At 46.9% G+C, this 24967-nt stretch overlaps 1 protein-coding gene across 2 annotated transcripts in view; it reads right to left on the reverse strand.

Annotated features, from left to right (window-relative positions):
• GTF3C2 (general transcription factor IIIC subunit 2) overlaps positions 1-24967 on the reverse strand; it is a 718613-nt gene that overhangs the window by 682822 nt on the left and 10824 nt on the right. For both annotated transcript variants that reach the window (XM_078650100.1, XM_078650097.1), the window contains exon 2: positions 15641-16064. In XM_078650100.1, the coding sequence (XP_078506226.1) occupies positions 15641-16064 (424 nt within the window). The remainder of the gene's footprint in view (positions 1-15640; positions 16065-24967) is intronic.

A 24967-nucleotide genomic window follows, 5' to 3' on the forward strand; every position in this document is an offset into this window, starting at 1 on the left:
CGAGGATTGGCAGTCGGCACTCTCTTCTCCCAAGGAGGTGGCCATTCCTGCCCGTCTCCGTTTGGTTCAACTTAAGATTCTTCATCGAGTTTATGTCACGGGTCCGCGTCTGGTGACGATAGGCTTTTCTTCGGATGGGCTATGTAAGCGTGGTTGTGGTTTGAGTGCGACCTTTTTACATATCCTGTGGGAGTGCCCGGTTGTGGCGGCTTACTGGACTGCTGTGCTTGAGGTGATGACTGCTGCGACGGGTGTGGCCCTGCGGCCGGAACCTCGACGACGTCTGTTGAATGTGTGGGAGCCCACTGACTACTCTGTGGCCCAGACCAGATGGGCTACCCTGGGTTACATGATTGCGAAGCGGGATGTTGCGCAACTCTGGGGCGCTTCCAGGCCCCCTGAGGTCTCGAAGTGGGAAGACAACATGGACTGGTCCATATTTCGTGAGAAGACGGTTTATGTGGCCAGGGGCAGACCCAGGGCGTGGACGAAGGTTTGGGGCCAGTGGAATGATTATCGTGGGGATATTTGCACCCCTCCCCTTGTAGGCACCGCTGAGATTGTCCTATCTCCATAGACGAGCGTTCCCGGAACCTTTCCATACGGGTTTTTTTTTTTTTCTATATTTCGGGTTCTCCCCGCTGCTCCCCTCCCCCCCTCCCGACTTGATTGGAGCCTCTGGGCTCTGGGTGTGTTCTCCTGATCGTGGACCGTCCCCTCCGTTCTTTGGGCTGACCTTAATTATCGTGCATTCGCCTTTTAGTGTTTGTTATTTTTTTGTAAAATAAAAAATTTAAATTGCTCTGTGATATATGTAGAGTAATGCTTTGTGCTCGAGCTGTGCCTGACCACGGGTGTACATTTCTATTTCATGCGTTGTGCCTTGTTATTAGCGGCCAGCCCGTGCGGTTGTAGGCCCATTCTTGTACTTTTCTATGCTTGCTCCAATAAAGGTTTTTGAAAAAAAAAAAACAAAAAAAAAAAAAAACTATATATAAATATAAAATGTCATTTACAAAACCAATAGCTCCAACTTTCAAAATGCGAAACCTATTGGCAACGCCAGTGCTTGTTTAGGTTGTAATGCCTTGGATTTCAGATTTTACTTGTGTGGGTGTGTTTGTGATGGCTCTGACCCACTTTAGTCAGGGAGGAATTTGCAGTGCCCTGGGTTTCTATGTAATCTGATCTGTTAGGTGGCTTTTCACACATTGAATTGGAGATCTCTGCCTCGTTCACAGTTGCTAGATGGACCATATCAGTAATATTCATTGGCAGTCTGGGATGAGACAAAAACCTGACTGGAGGTGGTAGGGGGGTTTTGGGGAACTTGGACAATCACGTTGTTTAAAGTTTGTCACTGTTAATGTGTACTCGCCAGCCTGGCACGCTGCTGCAGCCGGTGACTGCTCCTCTGAACTCTTCTCTCCTCCCCAGAGCTTAACACCAAGATGCTTGGCATTGACAAGTTCTTGCCCATGCTGCAGACAATTGCGAAGAACAAGGACCAGGGTACCTACGATGACTTTGTGGAGGGGCTGAGGGTCTTCGAGAAAGAAGCCAATGGCTCTGTGATGGGCGCTGAGCTGCGACATGTACTGGTCACTCTGGGTAAGAGGCCATTTTGGCACAGTACTATTTTCAAGGCAGAGTATAATTGACTGCTGAACTCCCCAGCCCCCCTGCAGTGTTCAGGACCCCCCTTTCTGATTCCGAGCTTAGATTTCTACTCGCGTCTGGATATTACAGTTAATGTGCCCTGTTTCAGCCTTACAAAGTGTCCTATCAATCTCATTTAACTGTACATTCTTTTGGGGCGAGGGAGGACGGGGACACGGTTGGGTTACAAGTGGTTTTTGGATTGCCCCTTCTACAGGCTAGAGCTTTGACTGACTAATAGTCTTGGTGACCCATGTCCTGGAAATTGGTGGCTTCCTTGTCTTGTGGGTAGCGGCCACTTCAGAACATCTGCTCTGTCTGGTTTTACCTTGGTGGCTGGCTAGTCTCACCAGCCAGTGCTGCTTCTGTGGCGGAAGTGTATTTGGTGGGTAAGTGCTGGGTCTGAAGCTGTGCGTGCTGCTGCAGTCTGGGCAGTTAATCTGGAAGGTGTTTGATCGAAGCTGTGTGTCTGTGTGTGGCTCTGTCTGTGTGTGGCTCTCTGTCTGTGTGTGGCTCTCTGTCTGTGTGTGGCTCTCTGTCTGTGTGTGGCTCTCTGTCTGTGTGTGGCTCTCTGTCTGTGTGTGGCTCTCTGTCTGTCTGTCTGTCTGTGTGTGGCTCTCTGTCTGTCTGTCTGTGTGTGTGTGGTGCTCTGTCTGTCTGTCTGTGTGTGGCGCTAGGTCTGTGTGTGGCGCTCTGCGTGTGTGTGGCGCTAGGTCTGTGTGTGGCGCTCTGCGTGTGTGTGGCGCTCTGCGTGTGTGTGTGTGTGGCGCTCTGCGTGTGTGTGTGTGTGTGGCGCTCTGCGTGTGTGTGTGTGGCGCTCTACGCGTGTGTGTGTGTGTGGCGCTCTACGCTTGGCTTTTGTAGTTCGGACTGGACTGTTCCCATGGGGCACAGGGTCAGCGCTGATTTGCATATCGCCATTGTCTAACCCAGGGTGGTGTGGAGTGGAAAAACGATGGATTTGGGCCCAGATCTTTGGACTGGGGTAAATGTGTGACATTGATTCACATTCTGTCCATCATTGTTGTGTTTGCAATTACGGGTTGAAGCAGTCGGCTTGGGCTGTGCTACAGAGAGAAATGGAGTTAAACGGTGGCTCAGAGTTCCAAGAGACCCCCGATTTGCTGCCAGGAGGGCATAGACCTCATTCAGGTGTGTTCGGGAGAGGCCCTGACAAGCTTTCAGTGTGCTTAGGCATTACAGTTTCATATTTTCAGGGTATTTATATTTGACGTTGTCTTAGTTTGTTTGTAAAATTGAAGAGTTATTGTTTTGGCTCTTTTAGCGACACACGTAGCCCAGCATTTTGAAGTCCTTTTGTGTGATGTGGTGCTCATAGCTGCCGATTTTTCATTGTTTTGTGTGACATTTTCGTGATTTTAGTGTACCTATGAGTGACAGTCTACTGACAATTGTTGGACACCTCGAGTGACATTTTATTGTGAGTAAGCCGAATGTCGAAGACCATGTAAAGAAATGCATATCAGAAATTACTCCTTTTGAGCAATTAGAACTGCTTCAAAACCTCTGTAACGAACAATCTAGCCTACTGGGCATGTTTTGAAAAGAAAACATGTAAAGAACGTGAGGCTGTCTAACTGAGAAGCCAATGCAGCATATTAGGGTTGAATATAATCAACCATAACCAATGTATGAAAACGTTCAATTAAATTCTCAAAAACACGGTCAGGGCAGGATATTCTTTTTAGATCTGATTAGTATGAATCTTCAAGGGTCTGAAAGAATATATTTTTTTTTAAAAGAAGCAATAATGTTTCATATAGTGCTTCAACTTGCACTTTTGCCATTTTTAAGCACTGACAAAACACATAGCTGCACTCTACAGGAGTATCATTGCTCCAAACTGTATCATTTAATGATACATTACACATTAGAGTAACATTAACATGCTTCCGAGTCAACGCATGCAGTTTGCCCAACTGTAATAATGTCTATATTTTTCTCAATGCTCTATGGAAAATGAACTACAAAGGAAGCAATACGATCTTGCCCTACAATCCCACCAAAAATTAGGTGGTGTTTTCTTCCCACTTCCACCCTGGAAACAGTTTTTGCCCAATCTTTGATTTGAGCATATATTTGGCCATGTCCATGATGAGAATGGGCTGTGGAAAAATGTGTGTGAATACTCTCAAATGTATTATTTTGTGGGTGTGCACAAACCTCCTAGGGCATTCCGACCCTGAAACACCCACTTCTCAAAAAACATTTATTCACAAGAAAACGTAGGTGCACATCTACACTTTGACCCAAACAAACTGAAAAACTGTGCGGTTTGCGAACTGAATTAAGCATTGGCAAACTAGAGATCCTAAACAGCCAAAGAGACTCGGGGTGTCCAGCGTGTACCAAGGAGAATCAAACCCATGCTAGATTTTCAGAATTATCATAAAATAAACAAATATTCATTTAATCTCATTGAAACTAATCAGAATAGTCAGTGGACATTTTGAAAGTCTGGCCATGGATTCTGGCCTCACCTCATGGACCTATGCTGGACATCACTGCCACCTAATCCAAAACTTCTATAGAATCCTTCCCCATCTGCAACATACATTTGTATTTCTTATACATTTGTAGAATGTCCTTTCTTAGAGTAGAAAAGGAGTGGCTTCTTCCAACCTTTTTGGAAATCCGTGGATATCTTTGAAGGCAGTATCTCTGCCACAGTCAGGACCAAGTTAGACACATGTGATTCAAACCTTTCATGTTAGGCACTGCTTGTCAATAGGAAGTGCTTGGGTCTATCTATAGTGGGTGTCTTTATGTCTTCGCGGGGGTAGATCTTCCGCTTTGGTTTGTGGTCCTGCATGGGGTTGCGAGTCTGTCCATTAATTGTTGTATGAGCCTATGTATCCGTAGTGTAGCTATGTTTCTGTGCAATGGGGTTGTTTGAGTGTGCAGTGGGTGTGTTTGTCTGTCCAGAAGTGTGTGTCACTGCAGTTGGGTTGTGTGTATGTGCGGTGAGAATGTCAGTGAGGCAAGATGAAAGAGGACGAAGCAATTAGGCTGGAAGCAGGCCAGACTTCTCGTGACAGACAACACTTCCCCAACTGCACAGACTTTCTCATCCATTTCTTTTTTACAGCAACACTGAGGAGCTCCACCTTAATTTTGACTTCAGAATATCGTGCTACCAGATTATTATATACAAAATATTGAGGGTCAAAATTGAGAAGATAATTGGTTAGTAAAGATTTACTATTTTTGGAGGAGCAGCTTGCTCGCGCCAAAAATGGCCGCGTAAGTCAGAGGCTCCCGAGCCCCCGCCACCCCCGAGCATATCCTGCCGCCCATCCTGACATCGGACGGCAGGAACCGGCAGCGGAAATATAGCGGAGCCTGTCGCTGCAGTCCGCGTCACGCTCGGCCGCCGCCAGCCTGAAATCGGCGGCCTCGAAGACTGCGGCCTACCCCTGAGGAAAGCTGGGGTCTCGAGTGGCAGGTAGACCCCGGCTGCAGTGCAATAACATCGGGGCCGAAACCGGAAGTCACCGGCTCGGCCCCGTCAAAGCCCCGCTTTTCTTTCTTGCTGGCTGAGCGACACCCCCCCCCACGCATTGCCCCCTATGGATTGCGGTGGCTGGCCGGCTGAGGAGGGCTAATTCCGCTGTGGGGGTGTGTTTCTGGCCCTGCATGTGTCCTGCGCCCCAGCCCCAGCACATGATAAGGTGGCCTGCCTGGACTGTTTTGAATAGGCAGGGGGGCAGAATTGTTAGCTGAGGACCACCTACTGGACCCTAGAGAGCTACTATACACTGGAGAGCTACTGGCGATCGGTGGCGGGCCACACGGCTGGCAATAGGCGCGGAGTGACGGGGGTGATGCGGAAGCAGAGGGGCATGAAGTGGTGGTCTCCGGTGCATGGTACACGCAGGCTCTCCAGCTACGTGAGCTGAGGTTGTCGCTTGGAAGGTGGTGGCAGTGTGCGCATATCCTGGGGCCTGGCGGCTGGGCTGGATATGGACGATCGGCACGGTTTGGTGAACACTGTTGCGGCATAGGGAATTCCTGGTCCCCTGGAATGCGCGGCTGTGAAGCTGGAGGTGGGTCAGGATGGATTTGTGAGAACAACTGTGCGCTCGCACAAGCAGTGCTATCAGTGAGTTGGTGCTTTCATTGCGGGCCTTCCACTGTGGCTGGCCCTGGTCTTCACTTGACTATACAATGGCAACCAAATTGGACGCTGAGAAACAGCAAGTCAAGACGACCAGGGGAGCTAGATACGTTCAGGTCAACAAACTGGACCGTTACACGCAACCCAGGGGGTCGCCTGCTGGATCCGGGAAATAGCATGACAGGAGTGCTGATGTAATGGCCGCTACGACGGAGCCTACGTTGCAGGATGTGATGGCCGCGATCGATGGGGTGAGAACCTCCCTGGGTCAAAAGATGGAGTCCTTGGACCATGAGCTTGACACAGTCACAATGGAGTTTAACTTAATCCGTGCAGATCTCACCAAAACCGGTGAAAGGGTAAAATCACTGGACATCAAAACCTCCAGTTTTACGAATGATGTGGCTCTGTTGCAACAGAAAGTTCGCGAACTTAAGGCATCTAATTAAGACACCAGCCGCAAGTTGGACGAAAATGAAGGTAGAGCTCGCCGGAACAACGTGCGCATTATTGGTGTGCCTGAAAAAGCAGAGGGCAAGGCCGCGGACCTTTTTGTCGAGGATATTCTACTTAATCATCTGAAGCCCAGGGGCCTGGGGAAATTCTTTACAGTGGAAAGAGCGCACAGGATACCGGGAGGGAGACCGCGACCTGGAGCACCACCCCGACCAATGATTACACTGGTGCTTAACTTTAGGGACCGAAACGCTATCCTGCAGGCCTCCAGGAATGGGGGGCCTCTCCAGTATGAAAACTCCACCCAGTTTTTTTCCGGACTTTACGCACGCGATACAGAAACAACGGCAAACCTTCATGGGTGTTAAAAGAAAACTCTGTGATAAAGGACTGAAATACGCCATGATGTATCCTGCGAAGTTGAGAGTCTAATATGAGAGCAAGGCGTTCTTTGACAATCCTGAAATTGCTTCGGACTGGTTGGAGACACTTTCCTCTCGAGAGGAGCGGAGGCAGCGGAGTGGGGAAGAGGATGAAGGCGCGCAGGAGCAAGAATAATGACTGACATTGTTGCAGGTGGGTTTGGACCAGGGTGGGGGATGTATCCTGGCTAGCGGTTATTCGCAGATAAATTGAGTGTAGTAATGGTTCCAACAGGTCTGATGGTAATCTTGGGATTAGGCCGGGGATCGGAGGGTCTTACTCCTCCTCTAATTTCCTTTTCGACAGTTTAGTAGTTAGAATATGGGGGGACAGGCACACTGCGAGTTGGGGGAGGAGGTACACCGTGAGCAAGGGGTGCAGGGAGGGGGGTGGTGAATGGTTTTTTTTGGGTGGGGGGTTTCTTTTCTTTTTGTATTGTTTGTTGTGGTTTTTCAAGGCATTGAATTGGAACGTCTTCAGTTGTTGAGGGGTGACTGCTCCATCTGTGTTTTTGATGATGGGGGGGTAGGGAACTAAAGGTATTAAGTTGGAATGTCAATGGGTTGGGTGATAAAATCAAGCGTAGTGTGGTTCTTCAGTATTTTAAAAGGTATGCTCCTGATGTGGTTTTGCTACAGGAAACCCATTTGGTCGGAAATACATGTAAAGCGATGCATCGAATGGGTTACAGATTAGTGGCGCATGCGGGCTTTACTACTGGCTCTAGAGGAGTAGGTATTCTGACTCGTAAAACGCTCCCATTGGTGGTCGATTCTGTCTTTGAGGATGATAGAGGCAGATATGTTGGTGTGACGGGTCGCTGGGAGGGGCATGTTCTGTCATTGTTGTCTGTATATGTGCCTCCTGGCATGCAAGCTCTTACTTTTGTTGATTTGGGCAGGGCTCTGCTAGATCTCCTGAGTGGTCTTTTAATATTGGGAGGTGACTTCAAAGCGGTTGTATCTGGAGCTCTTGACAGACATCTCCCGAGGGATGTGGGACGCGCTCATGGCTGGCTACCTGACTTCCGCGAGACCATGGGTTTGGTTGATGGCTGGAGACTGCTCCATCCGGATCAGAAACAGTATACCTTTCATTCTGGGGCTTATAGTAGCATGTCTAGATTGGATTATTGTCTTGTCCCTGCTGTTTATGCATCTTACGTTCTGGAAGCGACGCACCTCGCTAGGGGGATATCGGATCACTCCCCGCTTTGGTTCCGTTTCGGTGTGGCCTTTCGTTCTGAGGGTAGAGTGGCCCCCATTAATCCCTGGCACTTACGTAATCCCAGAATTAGAGGGGACCTGGTCAAGGCATTAGACCATTATTTCCTTGAAAATGAGGGATCGTGTCCTCGACCGTTACGCTTTGGGAGGCTTTCAAGGCTGTCCTTAGGGGTCAGGCTCTTTCGCTGATAGTAGGAGCTAATAAAGACCGGAATAACGAAATTGTTGGGGTTGAGGCTGAGATTGTGAGCCTGGAGGGGGAGCTGGAGCAGGAGGTGACTCGGGCTAAGCAGCATGTCCTTAGTCTCAAGCAGCACGAGTATAGAACTCTGGTTACAAACAGCGCAAAAGCCTGAGTAGAGAGCAGCAGGGTCGGCTGTATGACGTCGGGGATAAGGCTGGGAAGCTGGTTGCTTGGCTGGACAAGAAGGATAGAGGGGATTGGGTTGTTCCTGAGATTGTGACAGAGGACGGGCTCCATCTCACTGATCCCCAGGCTATAGTAGATAGCTTTGCTCGGTATTTTCGCACTGTGTACACATCGGTCTCAGACCTCCCGGAGGAGGACTCCCAAATGATGTTGCGTGACTTGCAGCTCCCGTGTCTGTCTAGGGAGGACCGGGAATTTATGCACAGTAACCTCACCACCGAAGAGGTGGCCCAGGAGGTGCGCTCTTTAAACTCCGGTAAGGCGTTGGGGCCTAATGGGATCCCAATTGAGCTTTATAAGCTTCGAGCTGATAGGATTGGTCCCTACCTGTGGCGCATGTTCATTGAAGCCCGGGAGAAGGGGATATTACCGTATGATCATAGGGTGGCTTCTATAGTGGTTATCCATAAGGAGGGTAAACAAAAATCCTGCTGTGCTTCCTATAGGCCTATTTTGTTATTAAATGCACAACCCAAGCTCCTCGCTAAGATCCTATCTACCAGATTGATTAAGGCGATCAGTGGACTGATACACTCCGATCAGTCGGGTTTTATTCCCCATAGGAATACGGCCCTTACTTTGCTTCGGTTGCATGGGGTGCTCGCCAGGGCTCACACCCTGATGGAGCCCACTGTAGTAGCATCGCTCGATGCAACAATGGCAGCCATTAACCTTTGTACTTATGGATCCCCTACTGACCCCGGATATGCAATGGATAGATGGCTTCTTCCTGGGGGCTCCTATGGTCGTGCACTGTATGCCAGGTCGGTGGGGAGTGGTCTGACAGGGCCGACTAAGCACGCGTTGCGGATTTCGTGTGATGCCACTAGCTCTCTGGGATGGAGGGACCGCTTGACGCAGGCTACCACGCTTTTCGACTCCGAGAAGTTGGGCAAACTTTGGAATACGAAGGGCTTTGATAAGTGGGATCCGATTGGGATCTCCACTATCGGTGCGGTTTTGGTTAAGGGGCGGATTAAGACATTTGAGGAATTGCAAATTGAATATAGTTTGGGGAAAACTGAGTACTTTCGTTATGCGCAGGTCAAGCATGCGTTGCTGGCGGTACTGCCGGCGGAGGCAGACCTCCCCGAGGCGTCTCCTCTTGAAGATAGTCTTCTCGGGCAGGTGGCCATCTAAAATTCTATTTCCCTGATTTATAAAAAATTGATCAATCATAGGGCAGATCTCCTGGTAGAGCTACGAGACAAATGGTCACAAGATGGTATTGAACTAGATGATGGGGACTGGCAAGCGGCGGTCTCTTCACCGAAGGTGGTCACAATCCCAGCACGCTTGAGCCTTGTTCAGCTGAAAATATTGCACAGGGTTTATGTCACGGGGCCCTGCCTGGTCCGGATGGGACTATCGGAGACGGGTCTGTGTAAACGGGGTTGTGGCTCTGTGGATACTTTCCTTCACATTATCTGGGAGTGTCGTTCTGTGACTGAGTAAAAGTAAAAGTAAAGTCCACATTTGTAAAGCGCACAATCACCCGTAAGGGTCTCTAGGTGCTGGGGGCCGTAGGGAAGATTAAGCGAGCTATTGCCCAGAGTCCCATGGTGCTGGGCTAACCTGCCGCCGGAGCCGGGGATCGAACCGTGGTCCCCAGATTCCAGCGTCAGTCGCCCTGGCCGCGGCGCCACACCTCTCCCACCCGGAGTGGGATACATGATGTCATGCGGGAGGTTCTGGGAGTCGCTGTGTTGCCAGAAGCGCGGAGATGCCTCCTGAATATTTGGGAACCTACGGATTTAAATTTTGCACAGACCAAGTGGGTAACTTTAGGTAATATGATTGCAAAACGGAATATAGCACAGCGGTGGGGGTCAGAGAGGGTCCCGACCGTTGAAGAATGGACAGAGAACATGTATTGGTTCCGCGAAAAAACTGTTTATATGGCGAGGGGCCGCCCCCGTAAGTGGCACCTGTGTGGGGGCTGTGGAACCGTTATAGGGGGGACATTTGTGTGCCACCGGTTGATGCGCCCATTGATATTCCTACCACTCCGTGATTGTTTATGATTATGTATTATGTTTCCCGCTTTCACCCCCCCTCCTTTCATCGGATGATGAGCGATATGGGAGACTGTCTCCCCCATGTAAAATGATTATTTTTATTGTTTTGATGCCTTGTGTTAATAAACAGAATTATAAAAAAAAAAAGATTTACTATTCTTAAATCCAGACACTATATTTTGGTCCTCAATATTTTGGCAGCATGATGTTTCTGCAGTAGATATTTCCACATATAACCAACATGGATGGATGTGCAAATATAGTTCAGCTTGTGTTTTGGACCAATATATCCAAACTATCATGCCTGAAGTCAGTTTAGCTTTTCACAATTTTAAATAATGTCTTAGAGCAGTCGCAACTTGGAAGGATGCAAATTGTTTAAAACTAAATTCTGACAAAACAGAATTTTGGTTTTTACCAAAGTAGCCCCCACCACCTTCTATCTGGTGGCATGCCGAGCCCTTCCTAATCATACCAGGTCTGCTAGAAATGTGTGCATTATCTTTGACTCTACCCTTTCTTTTACATCGCAAATTAAATATTTTTCGTCAGTCTGTCTCAAGATGAAAATGATAAAGAAGTTTCTTGATCTGGCTCCTGAAGAGACTAGGAAAATAAGCTAATTCTTCAATTACGCCCCATCTGGACTACTTTAACAGTCTCTACCTTGGTCTTCCTGCATATTTGATACGCATACTTCAGCTAATTCAAAATGCAGTGGCACAACGAACCAGGAGAGTTCAGAGGTGCCATCATATCTCTTCACATTTGAGACATCGGCACTTGCTTCCTATGGAATAGCATATCAACTTCAAAGCTCTAACGTGGCCATTCAGAGCTTATCATGGTAAGGCCCCATGTTATTTGCTGCATAGACTGTCCCGGTCTACTCAAAAGTGGGTACTTCGATCCAACAATAGTCACCTTCTGCGGATTCCACAATTTCTGAAGTTTCGTCGTGGAGGCAACCCCTTTACTGTACGCACTGCAAAATTATGGACAGGCTTCCTTTTCGTTACATTTAATTGACTCTGTCAGCCTTCAAAAGGCAACTTAAAACCTGGCTATTTGACTAGGTTTAGTTTCTTGTTACTTTGGCCTGCTTTTACAGTCTGCCAGAGCGATGGGACGCTATTTTCAATGCAGCTGTGCGCTTTTCGGAGTGTCATTTGATTGATGTATTGAAGAAAAATGATTGTTGTGTTTCAATACTTCAGGAGAATATCAATTTTCTTAGCAATAAAGTCAAGTTTTCACTGTTCAGTTTTATTAAAACAAAAATTCATCAATGGCTTTATGTCATCCCACATTATTGATTTGGGAATAGGTGGGACAAGTTGATTGTTTTACAGGACAGGTAGATTTATGTTGCATTTTGTCCCATGGACAAGTAGATTATTACAAAATGTCCACACCCCTGCAACTAGTTAGGGAGGCATTGTAGGAGTACGCATCTTTTACATGTGTTTTATACACTTGAATGTACTCCTGATTCTAGTAAGATGGTAGAACTATACCATCCTTTTACCTTTATAGTACTGTTAATCATTTATATCTTATACTCTCTAGCGGTTGTTGCAGCACATCTATTTTACACCAGAATAACAACTGTTCAATAAATGATTATTGGAAACGCCCAGCCTGTATATTCTGGGTGTCTCTCTGAGACAGACTAAGTAAGCACGAGTGACTGAAAGAAAGGTAGTATATTGCTTCCACGATCCCGAGGGATCAGGGTTGTCATGTTGGATGGTTGCCAAGAACTATTCTCTCCTTGGTAAGAGGAGATTCTAGTGACACAGTGAGCTAGTTGGTACAAAAAGGGCCAACATACCCAGTGGGGGTGATCAGAAATCGTCTGACACCAATCCTACAGTGTATGTGGTCTAAACGAGCAGATCCTGTATATTTACTATCTGAACTACACGACAAAAGGTGTTGACGATGGTGAGGTGGGTTGGGAGAGTTTCTCCCAAAAAGAGTTTCATGAAGAATGAGCTTAATATATCTTCATAGCAGGTTGCTTTTAAGGGAGCAAAGGATGCTAGTGAGGTCTCAGAGACAGCAGTTTGAAGGATGACCATTGTGGGATGCACAGGTGAAGAATAGGCATCAAAGCACAGCAGGTTTGGCAGGGACAACGAGCTGCTGGACCTTCTGTATTTTTTCAGAGAAGACATGAACTGGTCAGCGGAGTGAAGGATTGGAGGGTCAGGAATGAGAACAAAGCAGTGCTATACTGTTCTGAACAATGTTGTGCTTTTGTTGGCCCCTTCATTGATGGTGCTGGTATAGTATTTGGCTTTGGCTGACGTCATTATTTTTCGGTCTGTTATGTGGAAGGTTATCAGGTGTCTTATTTTGCTTGCATTTGCTTTGCTGTCTGTGTATAGTGTGTTTGTTATCGACACGTTCTTTGGACTACAGGGTGCTGAAGGTTTCCGCTCACACATTCATTGTTCGGTGCACAGGCGTTCACAAGCTTCTCCAGAAATGTGCTGAAGTCCTGTAAGGGAGTGTTGTTGTTAGACATGGAGGTGGAGAGACAAGAGAGGAGTGTGAGAATCAGGATGTCTATGCAGAAGTCTTTGAAAGACCTGAAGGTTTGTTGTTCTCTTTTGGGTTGACCTCAATATGCTCACTGGGACTTGGCAGGTGATAGGGACAGAGAGATTGTCATTTCAGTCTAGTGGTAAGAGAGGCTCACAACGGATAGTTATGTTGAGAAGAGGAGATTCAGGATTGGGGACTCTGGAGAATGTTGACTGTGTATCATGTTTTACCACGCTGTTCAGAAGGTGGAGAACGAGGTCCTGTTTTTTCATGCTTGAGTTGTCAGTGACAATTAAGTTGTCAAAGATGGTGGTGAGAGCATTTTCGATGGATGAGGTGGTGAAAAGGCCCAAGAATTAGCCTAAGAAGTCTTAGTGTGTACACAAAGCCTGTAGATGAGGGGGAAGATGTCGGCCTGAGTTGCAGAAAATGTAAGTTGCAAGTGAGCACCATCAGGGAGTTGTATGTTGTTTGCTTTATGGTGGTGCAGGACCAAAAGGACTTTTAGATGAAGGCAAAGCCTGATCCCTTCTTTTAAGGGCAATCTGAAACCTGGAAGCTGGAGCCTGTGAGAAGAAGGATGTCTAAGATGCGTGAGGATGTGGGAATGAGCCATGTTTCTGTATTGAAGCGTGCATCAAACTTGCGATAGGTGATTAGGTTTATGATGTCTGGAGCTTGGAATACTGCAGAGCAGGAGCTGATTAGCATGAGAAAGAATGTGTGTTTGGTAGTTTGAGGGTGTGTGTGGTGGCTAGCAGGATAGGTCTAAGATTGGGACTATGAGTTGTGAGGATGCTAAGTGACTGTATAGAAGTACTGTGTGCTGGAAAAGGCACATGGTGAGCTGTAATCTTGTAGGATGTTGTTGAGCAGGGGGTTTGGGTACCAGGCCATGCCGTACCATATTAGGTCCAACAGGAGATGCATTTGTCTGAGTTTAACATTGGCTGCTGTGAATGCCAGGGTGGTAGGTTGCTACATAGAGTTGACTGAAAGGCCAGAAGACAGGAAATTATATCACTTTGTGTACAGCATGACACTGGGAAATGCAGTGAGGTAACTTGCGACCAAGATGTATGGAAGGAAGTAAACTCTGATTATCTGGCTTCTTTTGAAGATAGTTTTGCGATGTGACATCCTGTCGAGAAGGAAGCTGGGAAATCAGTGGCAATGTCATATTTAATATCAGTGATGCCGTCGGTTATACCATTAGAGAGGTCACTAGAAGAACATGGTGGTGTTTTATTTGCTTTGTTTCACAACATAACAAACCTTAACTTATTGAACATTCTCTAGTGTTTTTATAAAATATCTGTACCTCTATTATCATGTCCTGTATAGCAACTCCTGCTGTGCAAAGTCTTTAGTCATGTGCAGCAAATTGTTGGCCACAGGGCCTGGCCCTTAGTTAGGCACAGTGCTCATTCAAGCAGCAAAACATCACAGGATGTGCATGGGATCAGACACTGTGCAGCGACAGCTGGTGGTAAGTCTCAGGATGTAGCTATTTAATACAGCTTCTGGTGATGTGCAGTACCCGTTTAGTCGATTTACAGAATAAGAGGTGTGAATATTTTGTTGCCAGTCTTTTTATAGTTCACTCTAAGATAGTCTATTGCACCCCTTAAACAACTTTCCAAGTACAAAACATCCTCCAACTTAGATCAAGCTGGCTGTTGTCCACATATCATGGAGTCTTGATGCTCCGATGAAGCAAAGAAGGTGGTGACATGTAAAGGGGGGACGGGACGAGGGAGAGAAGAAGTCCTACAATATGAATAACTGTTATATTCCAGCAAGGAGTCAGAGTTAATACAATGGTTAAGGTGATACAAATGATGGGTGGCAGGCCCAACTTCCCTCCCTTTCGGTGAGATACAAAAAACAATATAAGACTATCTCTTAAATATCATTCTGACGTTCAGATAGCTTAGAGAAGTACTGTACTCATACTTAATAACTAAGACTGGACATGTGGACTACCCACCCAATTCTTGTCCTTCAATTGTATTGAAATATGAGAAAAACTATACTCCATAAGTTCAATATTCACATGTTCAGACATAGAAGAGGAAAACAATACTAGGATTATCTAGCCAGCACTGTTCAGTGTGACAAGAGCATATTCCCTTCTGCCCATGCAGATCAGATGAGAAGTCTACAGGAACGGGTCCTATCACTACCTAGCAGTGGAATAGAACCACATAATGATAGCATTTGTAATTATCTTGATCACTGGATAAACCATATGCATAAATTAAGGCGCTGATCGCTCGCACATATCTACTATACAATACAGTAGAGGGATTTTCACATTTTTACTAGCTGCATAAAAGCATAAAAGGCCAACAAGAGTCTTTTACCCGGATTTCTAGTGCTGGGAAAATACTTCAAAGCTGAATACTCACTGCTAACCAATGTGGTCAAATGAACTCAGCATTCCATCCTTCAAAAGGACAGCTATTTCAGTGGCATAATGTGCCTATTAGTAACATCTGTCATTTACAGTGCTTAGACACAGAAGAAGTGCAGTATAAAGCATTATAAAAAACACATTAATTAAACTTGACCATTGACCAAGACATAAGAGGAGGAAAAGGTATAGATTAAACCTGGCAATTAACGTACAAAGATATAGGGTCAATAAAAAAAATAGGAATAGCATTTGTTGCACAGCTCAAAAAAATCCATTGTAATAAAAGGAAATCTTTGCATAGTTCATTATTTAACTCACGCTTTAGCAGCTCTTCGCTGTGGGCGCCCGCCAGGCGTCATCTCCAAGACATCTGGCTCTTCTAGAAGTTTCTTTATGTAAGTTGGCTTTTCCGGCTGATTGTCCAAACCCTGTGCAAGCCGAATCATCATTAACTCTGCTTTGGACTTCCTTCCACGTTTCTTGTAAACTTTTACAGGCGGAGGTGTAGCAGGGTCAGCAGACTCCGAGCCAAGCTCTGTAGTCCTAGATGCTGCTGTTGCATCATCCTGTGCTGGAGTTTCCTGAGAATTAGGTGGAGCAATTTCTAAGGACATGGAGGACAACGTTGATAGGACAGTTTTTTGAGCTTGGCCATCTTTCTTTTTAGGCTTCACTAATCCTAATTCTACATCTGGATCAGTTAAAGCTTCCAAAGGTAGGGTGATATCTTCAGAAACTCCACCTACAGAGAAAGAGGGGGAAAAAATCTAATCAATTTTCGTAGCTACTAACAGCTGAACATTTGCATCTCCAAGATGAGGAGAAACATTAGCTAACAATACAACCCTCAATATATCTTGTAAGAGAAGTGAAACGCTAACCACAGAGAGAAGGTGGTATCTGAGCATACCAGTTGCTAAAAAGAACTGTGTCAGGGGAGTCCAATGTAGAAGATAAATGAACATACAGGAAATCAAAATGAAAAACACAGGCACAATTAGGGGTGGCACTGATCCGGCATCCTGCAGATACCGCTAAACTATATTAGGAGCCACACTTTCAGATGACAGAAACGAACAAATTACCTTTGGTAACTCTTTTTGGTGGATACTCTAACATCAGATGCCTTACCTATGGAATATCACATACCCGCACCAGACGTAATCTAGAGAATTTTCTCAGCAATCCTCTCACACTTCAGTAGGAGGCATTGTGGAGCTCTGCATCAGAGCCATCCGACCTGGAAGGGGCATCGGGCCCCTACATAGCAGTCATCTCTGTGCGCAGACATGTCAATTTCCTTCTGATATCTGTCTGCAGAGTATGGCATGGAGCTTTAGTAATCAAGTTGTGCCAGTGTGCAGATCTCTAAGATTGAATCTTATTTACATAGACCATCAGAGTACATCCCACAGAACAGGGAGGAGAGGAGGCTCTATGGTGAATTTGCCGTTAGGCAGAATATTCACTATAAAGAGCATTACGGAAGATAAGTAACTTGGTCTTCTGCAGGATACTTCTAACTGCAGAGTCCGCACCTTGTGAATAAAAACCAAGGCAGTATCCCTCCCCAGGTGATGGATCTGTGGAATGACTTATTTCAGGAAATCCCAAAGCAAAGAAAGGGGCAAAGTATCCCCTCCCTGCCGGACCTGGCTGCTAGGCTATAGCGTGGTTGTCAGTCCATATGTTCATAAAGCTTTGTGAACGTATGGACTGAGAATCACGTTACAGCCTGTCACATGCTGCACCAGAGCAGTGGTAGCACCTTTTGCCAGAGTAGAATGAGCACTTGCACTTCAGAAGGCTGTTTCTGGCCAATCTTTTCCGATTTTGATGTGCAGGACAATCCATACAGAGATAGTCTGCTTTTGCACAGCTTTCCCTACTTCGCCTCCAAGAACCACCAGAGATAGTCTGCTTTTGCACAGATTTCCCTACTTCGCCTCCTAAGAACCACCACAAAGTTGATCGTCCACCAGGTAGTTCTTAGTACGATCGCCATAAAAGCAGAGAATGCTCTTTGACTATAGGTGATGAAATCTCTTCCTTTTTGGATGAAGGAGGAGGGGCGGAGAAATCGGTCAGTATAACAGACTGTTCTGTGAGCAAAGGCGTGACAAATTTCAGGAGGAACACTGCTTTGGTTCTTAGAGCTAGCTTGTCTGGGAAGAAAGAAGTATACAGTTGCCAGACCAAGAGCGCTACAAACTCACTAATGCGACAAGCTGATGTTTTAGCGCTACGGGGAACTATGTCTTCAAAGTAAACAAAGAGGACAGCTATGCATTGTCGTTAACAGAGTGCACATCAGGAACATGAGGAACAGACTGGGTCCTATGGAGGAATCGCATGTAGTTGCCAGGAAAAGGAGTCGGCTGTTTTAGAAAACACATCACAACAGGTGATTTGGATAAAGATGGCTGACAAGGTAACCATAGAAAGGGCAATAGGGCCTTTTACTGTTGCCACAGCAAGGCCTTGTTGGGCTAAGGATAAACAAATGGGTAGTATATCAGACATGTGAGCTTGCAAAGGTGGGATATGTCGGAAGGAACACCAGACAACGAAACTTCTTCCAACGTCCTGTATGGATAGACTTAGTGAAGTGATGCCTGGCTGCCAACATAACATTCACTACTTCGAAAACGAGATCAAAGGCCGTCAAATGTTACTGCTCAACCTGCACAGAGTTGTAAGTTGGGCAAGCCCTGCTGCTGTGACAGGAGTTCCTTCCAAATGGGCAGCTGGATTGCAGGATAAATGCTCATGGCCGGGAGTTCTGGGTTTGGGTCGATAATTTGCGAGCTTCTCCAGAACTCTGTAGAGGAGGGAAGGTGCACTCTCAAGGCAAAAAAAGTGCACGTTCTCTGCTGTAGCTATAGATAGAGGGAAGAGGTGTGGCGCCGCGGCTAGGGCGACTGACGCTGGAATCTGGGGACCACGGTTCGATCCCCGGCTCCGGCGGCAGATTAGCCCAGCACCATGTGACTCTGGGCAATAGCTCGCTTAATCTTCCCGACGGCCCCCAGCGCCTAGAGACCCTTACGGGTGATTGTGCGCTTTACAAATGTGGACTTTACAAATGTGGACTTTACATAGATCGAGCCAGGTTATTGAACATTGCCGGAAGACGCCCTCCACTATCTTAGAGTGCAGCCACCACTCATGATGTTAAGGCAATGCCAGTTAAGTTGTTCCTCACTGGCATTTAAATATCCTGTTAGGTGCAGCACGACCAGGGAAATTCCACGACGATTCAACCAGTTCTAGAGGCGCAGGTGCTCCTGGCACAGGACTCGCGACTCAGCCCTGTTTGTTGCTGCAGCATAGCATCCCCCCTTGATGGACGAGAGGAAGGCCTTAAGTGCCAAGTGAATCACGAGCAATACCAACAGGTTGATCTGGAGGTGGGTTTCCACCAGAGACCAGAGTCCTCTCATCTCAATCTCTTTTGGATTACCTCCGCAACCCTGCAGCAATGCATTTGTCATGACCGTTCGCTCTGGATGGGGCAGAAAGAGGGGTCTACCACCAGTCCAATTGCAGCCACCACTTCAGATCTTTGCAGTCTTTTGCAATCCCCTTCAACAACAGGATGGAATCAAGGATGGAATCTGAAAAGTTACCTTGGTGCTGAGCACACTGAGATTTCATTGCAGAGCCCGTATGTGCACCTGGCGTGATCCACAAGCTAGATGCAGGAGGCCAAGATGCCCCAGAGCCGCTCTCATTGAGACCCAGGTAATGGGTGGAAACATAAGGATTACAGCCCAAATGTCTTGAACTTTGAGGCAGAGGAAAAGCACAAAATAGCACAGTGTCCAGGAGGGCTCTAATAAAGGGGAGTCTCTGAGAAAAGTAAGGTGTGGTTTTGGCACGTTAATGGAAAATACCAGGGATGTCAACAGGTCGGCCATCATCTGAAGGTGAGCCCGCCTTTATCAACCAGTTGTCAAGGAGCCGCAGGGAATGCTGGGGCTTGTGGTCCTGTCCCCCCAAGAGCAGTGTAGCAGCAGCGGCGGCGGCGAAGACAGCGTCCTGCTCTGTGGGAGCCCCAGACTGGTTTTGTGCGCCTCCTGGCGTGCTGGAATTGCTGTCAGAGGCGTAGGAGCCGCAGGGAATGCTGGGGGCTGTGGTCGTGCTCCTCCCATGAGCAGTGTAGCAGCAGTAAAGATGGACGTCTCTCGCTGCCGGATCCCCGGACTGCTTTTGTGCACCTCCTGGCGTGCTGGAATTGCCGTCAGCGGCGTAGGAGCAACCGGGAATGCTGGTGACTGTGGTCCTGCTCCCCCCACAAGCAGTGCAGCAGCAGCAGCAGCAGCAAAAACGGGCGTCTAGATTCAAAATGATGTGCTGGAATACTGCAGGACTATAACCACACCCACAAAACAAATCCTCCCTGGTTGGGTTACTTTGATATCTCGCCAAATGTACTAAGCCGATGAAAATACAGACAATGCTAACAATTTATTTTACATTAGTTCAAACAAGTGCTCCTGAAAATATTAATGCATCTATGATTAATTTATGTTGAATTGTCTGGAAGAAATGTTGGAAGGCAGTTGTCCATTATACATTTACATGAAAGAAAATAATTTTCCTCAGATTATATTATTACTTTGGGAGATTTTTATGCCAGTTTGTCTTACTAAAATATGAGTTTTGTCCAACATAAAACATTTAAACTATCAGCAATTTCTCCACAGGTTTGTGTGCGCATTCAACAGAGAGAGGAAGATTTTTAGACCAACTAGATTTGCTTAGTGGTATATTTGATATAAAGTCTTCAATTAAACAAACCCAGGTGGAAAAGAGCATGCTTCTATTGCTGGATTTTATCTCTGCAACGGGCACTGTTTGATTACATTTAATTGTGAACCCCATTAATAATATCTTATCTAACTTTACCGTGCTCACATCAGCTCTAAGCGTGAAACTCTTCATAAGTCCAAAATCATTAACACTGTACAGTGCACCATCAGAGCCTGGAAATTTCTTACAACTAAACACAAGTCAAGTGAGGAAGGTATTCAACTCACAAGGATACCCCTTAAAAAATGGGGATAGGTCTATGAGGAAGGTACTTGTATCCTATTTATTATAATTAAGCCCAACACCACAATGGCCCCATTGGACAAGTTCCTGTACCACAGATTTAAATTGACAAGTAAACAGGTCACTTCTGACTTCTCCCTGGAAACCCCTCCCCTCAAGCCAACCAGGAGAGTGGTAACCAGTAACACACATAAGTGAGTGATAACTATTTTGTACTGTGAGATGCAAGGCGCTACCCTCGGTTACCTGGTGTCAGCCAAGGGCAAATGGGACAAAGACCTAGGCACCCAAAAAGTCTGAGGAAATGCAAGAGCACTGCAGCTCCCAGACGGGCGAAATAATACATTGCCGCAGGTTCTGCCTTATTAATCTTAGACATTTTCCATAGAGCACAACAACACTCTAGTATCACTGCACAGATAGGGCCATAGGAAGGACTCCCGGTGTGATATATAGTGCAGAGGGAACAGACTTTTTGTATCTAGCATGGGGCTGCCACAAAGTACAGGAATTTTCAAAAGAGATGCAAGGGACTAGGCAACTGATTATTGACAAGTCAATCCGTTTCACACCCTAAATGAGGCTCTTGAGATAGGTGAAGTGGTTGACACATATGAAACTCAGCAGTGCTAACTTTGGAATGGGACTACTAAATATGATACTTCAAGGTATCAAAGGAATCGCTGCATTAAATCCAACTCGATGGTCAAGTCGAATTTAATGTAACTTTTGCACTACTGGCAACTTTACTAAGTAGCCATTTTGTTGCTCAGAGTTTTCCAGTGACCGCTTGCAGTTGCTGACCACGAGCTAGTCATCTGCCCTCCGGGAGGGAGGTCTAAACAATTCTCAGGAAGGAACACAAAGGGCCTGACGTTGGAAGGGGTGTCACCTTCCCCTGGCAGAAAGGCCAAACAGGGTGTGAGCCCAAAAGGAGACCTTCAAAGGGGAAACCATCTTTGAAGGGCAAATATTGGACACACATAGGGGGCTGCTTTTTTTTGTTTTTGCAGACATGTTGATGTTGATGACAGAGAGGGACATGCCATTGTCAAACCAGTTTTCCCATGGGCATGTAGCCAACAGGTAGTCACCCCTCTGAGTTGAGCTAAGCGGCTTCACACACCAAGAGAGGGGTCCTGCCATCTTGGGAGTGGGTAGAATAGTGCATTCTGGGCTAGCTGTATGCCACACTAGGCAGGAAGTCGTCACTGAGAGGAAGGGGATCTGGTAACCTATTGGTTAGTTTTCACCACATCCCCTGAAGGTACAAACTGGGCATAAAAGTGGCACACCTTGCACCCAGACGTCAGATCAGATCACGTCTCTACTGAAGAGTGGACCGAAGAAGGATTACACTGATGTTCCCTGGAACTAGCAAAGAAAAGCTGCACCAAGACTGGATTCAACTTGCTACTCCTTGGGCTAACAGAGATAGGACTGTGGCTGTGGTGCCCTGCTCGGGTATACATTACATTACCCTGTTACATTAAAAAGCAGAAGGGGATCCGAAGAGGCCACTGCCGGGTGAAGCACCTCTGTCAGGAGGTTAGTTCTGACTGCCACCGTAGGGAGCTCCAAGCCCAAGGCCTCAGTCGCCCTACGCAACACCACTGCGTATGAAGCTCCCTCCTCGGTAGCCACGGTAGGGGGGCAGAGCATGACAAGGTCTGGGGAGGTATCCAAACCACTGGCATCATCCATTTACTCTCGCCAGTCCAGCTCTTCAAGCTGGACACCCAAAGGGTCCACAGACTCCTCCCAGTCCTCCTCACCCTCCTCAGGTTGCCATTCAAGCCTGAAAGGAACACCAGGAATGAACAGAGGCACAAACATACCTTCCGGCGCCAGTACCGACGTCGGTCCGGCGCAGTGGCCAAGGCATGGGTGAGGTTGGCACCTGTCGGGGGCACAACCAGCTCCGGGGAAGTCGTCACTGGAATCTGCGCCGGGGAAGGTACTGTGAAGTCGACCGGCGTCGATCGGATCCAGGCCTGGATCCTCGGGGCCCTCCGGCACCAGGGCCGGAGCCGCCGGCATCGAAGGCCCAGGGCCCCCAGTCGAGTCCGCAGGGCCAGAAGGCGCGCTGGCGGAGTCAGGCTGCCCAAAGATGCTGTGAAGTGCTTCTAAGAAAGCTCAAAGCTGGGCAGGGGGCGCTCCGGCTCCGGGAAAAGGAGGGAAGCGTGGAGCCGTCCCAGGAGCAGGCTCCAAAGATGGAGCTGAGCAGCGACGATGCTGAGGGTCCCGCGTTGTGTCGGCCGAGGGACGGGGCAAATGCGAAGAGCGACGATGCTTCTTTGCCTTCTTCCTGTGCTTTTACTTGCTCAAGGAGTGCGAAGAATTGGATGACGAATGGTAATGGTGGCCCCGAGACCGATCTCGAGATCTTCCTCTCTTCCGGGGCCTCGAGCGACGCGGAGCCGACTGCTGGGCCTCCAAGGGTTTTCGGGACCACTCCTGCAAAGACTTCGGAGTCATGGCCCGGCAGTCGAAGCACGACTTTGGGGCGTGGTCGCGCTCCAGGCACCAAAGGCACACAAGTTGGGGGACCGTAACCGCCATCAGGCGGGTACAGGCCTTGCACGGTTTAAACCCGGTCCAACGACGGGGCATCCCTCATGCACCAGGAGTCGACAGACTCAGAAAACAAGTCGAAAAAAGTTAGTCAATAAATCGACCAAGGGGTAAGTAGACACCGCAATTTCATTCCGGCGACCACTACTCCAACGACGTACGCAGAGTCAACCGACGCCACCTACTGACGTGCAGGGGTACTGCTAAAGAAAAAATATCTGGATCCAGTCTGACGCCTGGAGGTAATTCTAAAGCCAAAACCTATTGGATTTCCAATGCTTGTTATAAATTGGTGTCTGATTTTTACTGTGTCCTGTTTGTTTCTTGTTTGACTGTTCTAGTACTTCCGAATGCATTACTCTTGTTCCTTTGATGAAGCCCGACTTCTCAGAGCCACACCCACCCAGGGTTGAGCTAAGGTTTTACAAACAAACCTGACTGGAGCAGTACAGGTAGCTTTTTATTACACTGTGAGGATTCCCCACTACACCATATAATAAACCACTTTCCTCACACTGCCTGAACAGGATGGACAATCGATCTGAAAAGTTGATGGGCAGACTGAAGTCCAGACGTAGATCCACAGTGGGTTAGAGGTCCTGTTGTAGTATTGGGACTGAGTGAGCTTTCACACCGACCCATCTAGGTACAAATATATAAATATGTTGTCTCCCATACAGTCAGCACTACCATGCCCATATAGAATGCCAGAGGGGCCGCGCTTGCACAATATGGCAAGACCTTATACTGATAGTGGAAGCTCTCGATTCAAAACCTCATGTAATGTTTGCATACTGGACTGTGACAATAGGTGTCTAGCAGATCTATGATTGTTATTAAATCTACCTGATGATTATATAGTATAGCAGTGTGAATTTTGCAATATTTTAGATCTAGAACTGGATGATACTTAGAAGAATGAGACATACATGCCAAAATTCTTCTGCTATTTGGCCACAAACTTGTGTGCATTCTTCTGAAGAAAGGAATGAACTTTCCATCCCAGCCAGTCCAGGAGTAAGGGAGGTGACTCCCTTGGCGCAGTGCTGGGCGCGGAGACTCCATACCTGATTTTGTAACCAATCTGTATCCCATTTGTCACATATTCTCTACCACAAGGAAAGGTTGACCAAGATGATATAGAAATCATGCTAGTATTTCCAGAATATATTTTCTCACTCAAAGAGCATTATCAAAAAAAGATGAAATGGTGGCTCATCAGAAAGGCAAGTTAGAGATTTCATCTTCAGCAAAAATTGGGGGGAAGAAGCCATCTGACTAAAAAATAAAATTCTTTCGACCAAGTAAACGTCAAAAGATTGAAAATCAAAATTTCCCGAAAAAGAAAGTTATTGATAACAGACTCATAAAAGAAAACTGTTTAAGGGGTTCCTTCTCAAAACGCCAAAGAAAAAAACTGGCTGAATGACACTGCAGAGCATGCTCACGAGGGTACCAGCTTCTGAAATTCTTAAAGGGGAACGATTACTTTCAGATTATGTCTGCAGCCAAAAAGGTAACATTTTCTCATTTCTTTTTCTTTTAAGAAAATGCTGCATCATATAGAATCCTGTGACAGAATTATTTATATGCCTTGTTAGAGCCAGAGCAGAGACCCAGGAGCAGTGTTGTGTTTGAATGCTTCTAATAAAAGAAGGAAAATAACAACATAGACTTGTTAATCTCCATCACATTCCGGTACCATGTAATGGACCGAGTGACAAATCCCAAAAGAATATTTTACTATTGAAAATCAACTGATTGGCACTCCGATAAACAATGTTCAAGACCAAGTCCAGTTCCTGAGGAGAACCCCCACAGCATGACGGGGTTTGAAACGCGTTGACTCTAGCTTAAGCGATAAGATCCATTGGGTGTGCCACAAGGGAATAATTTCCATCCTTTTTCGCTGCAAGGACAACACCCCTTAAAATGACTATTCCTTAAGCATCAGACACGGGCAGAATAGTAGGCAAAAACCTCTATCAACAAACTTTTAGTGTCCGCCCAGTG

This window comes from Lissotriton helveticus, chromosome 6, assembly GCF_964261635.1.
Source record: "Lissotriton helveticus chromosome 6, aLisHel1.1, whole genome shotgun sequence".
NCBI lineage: Eukaryota > Metazoa > Chordata > Amphibia > Caudata > Salamandridae > Lissotriton > Lissotriton helveticus.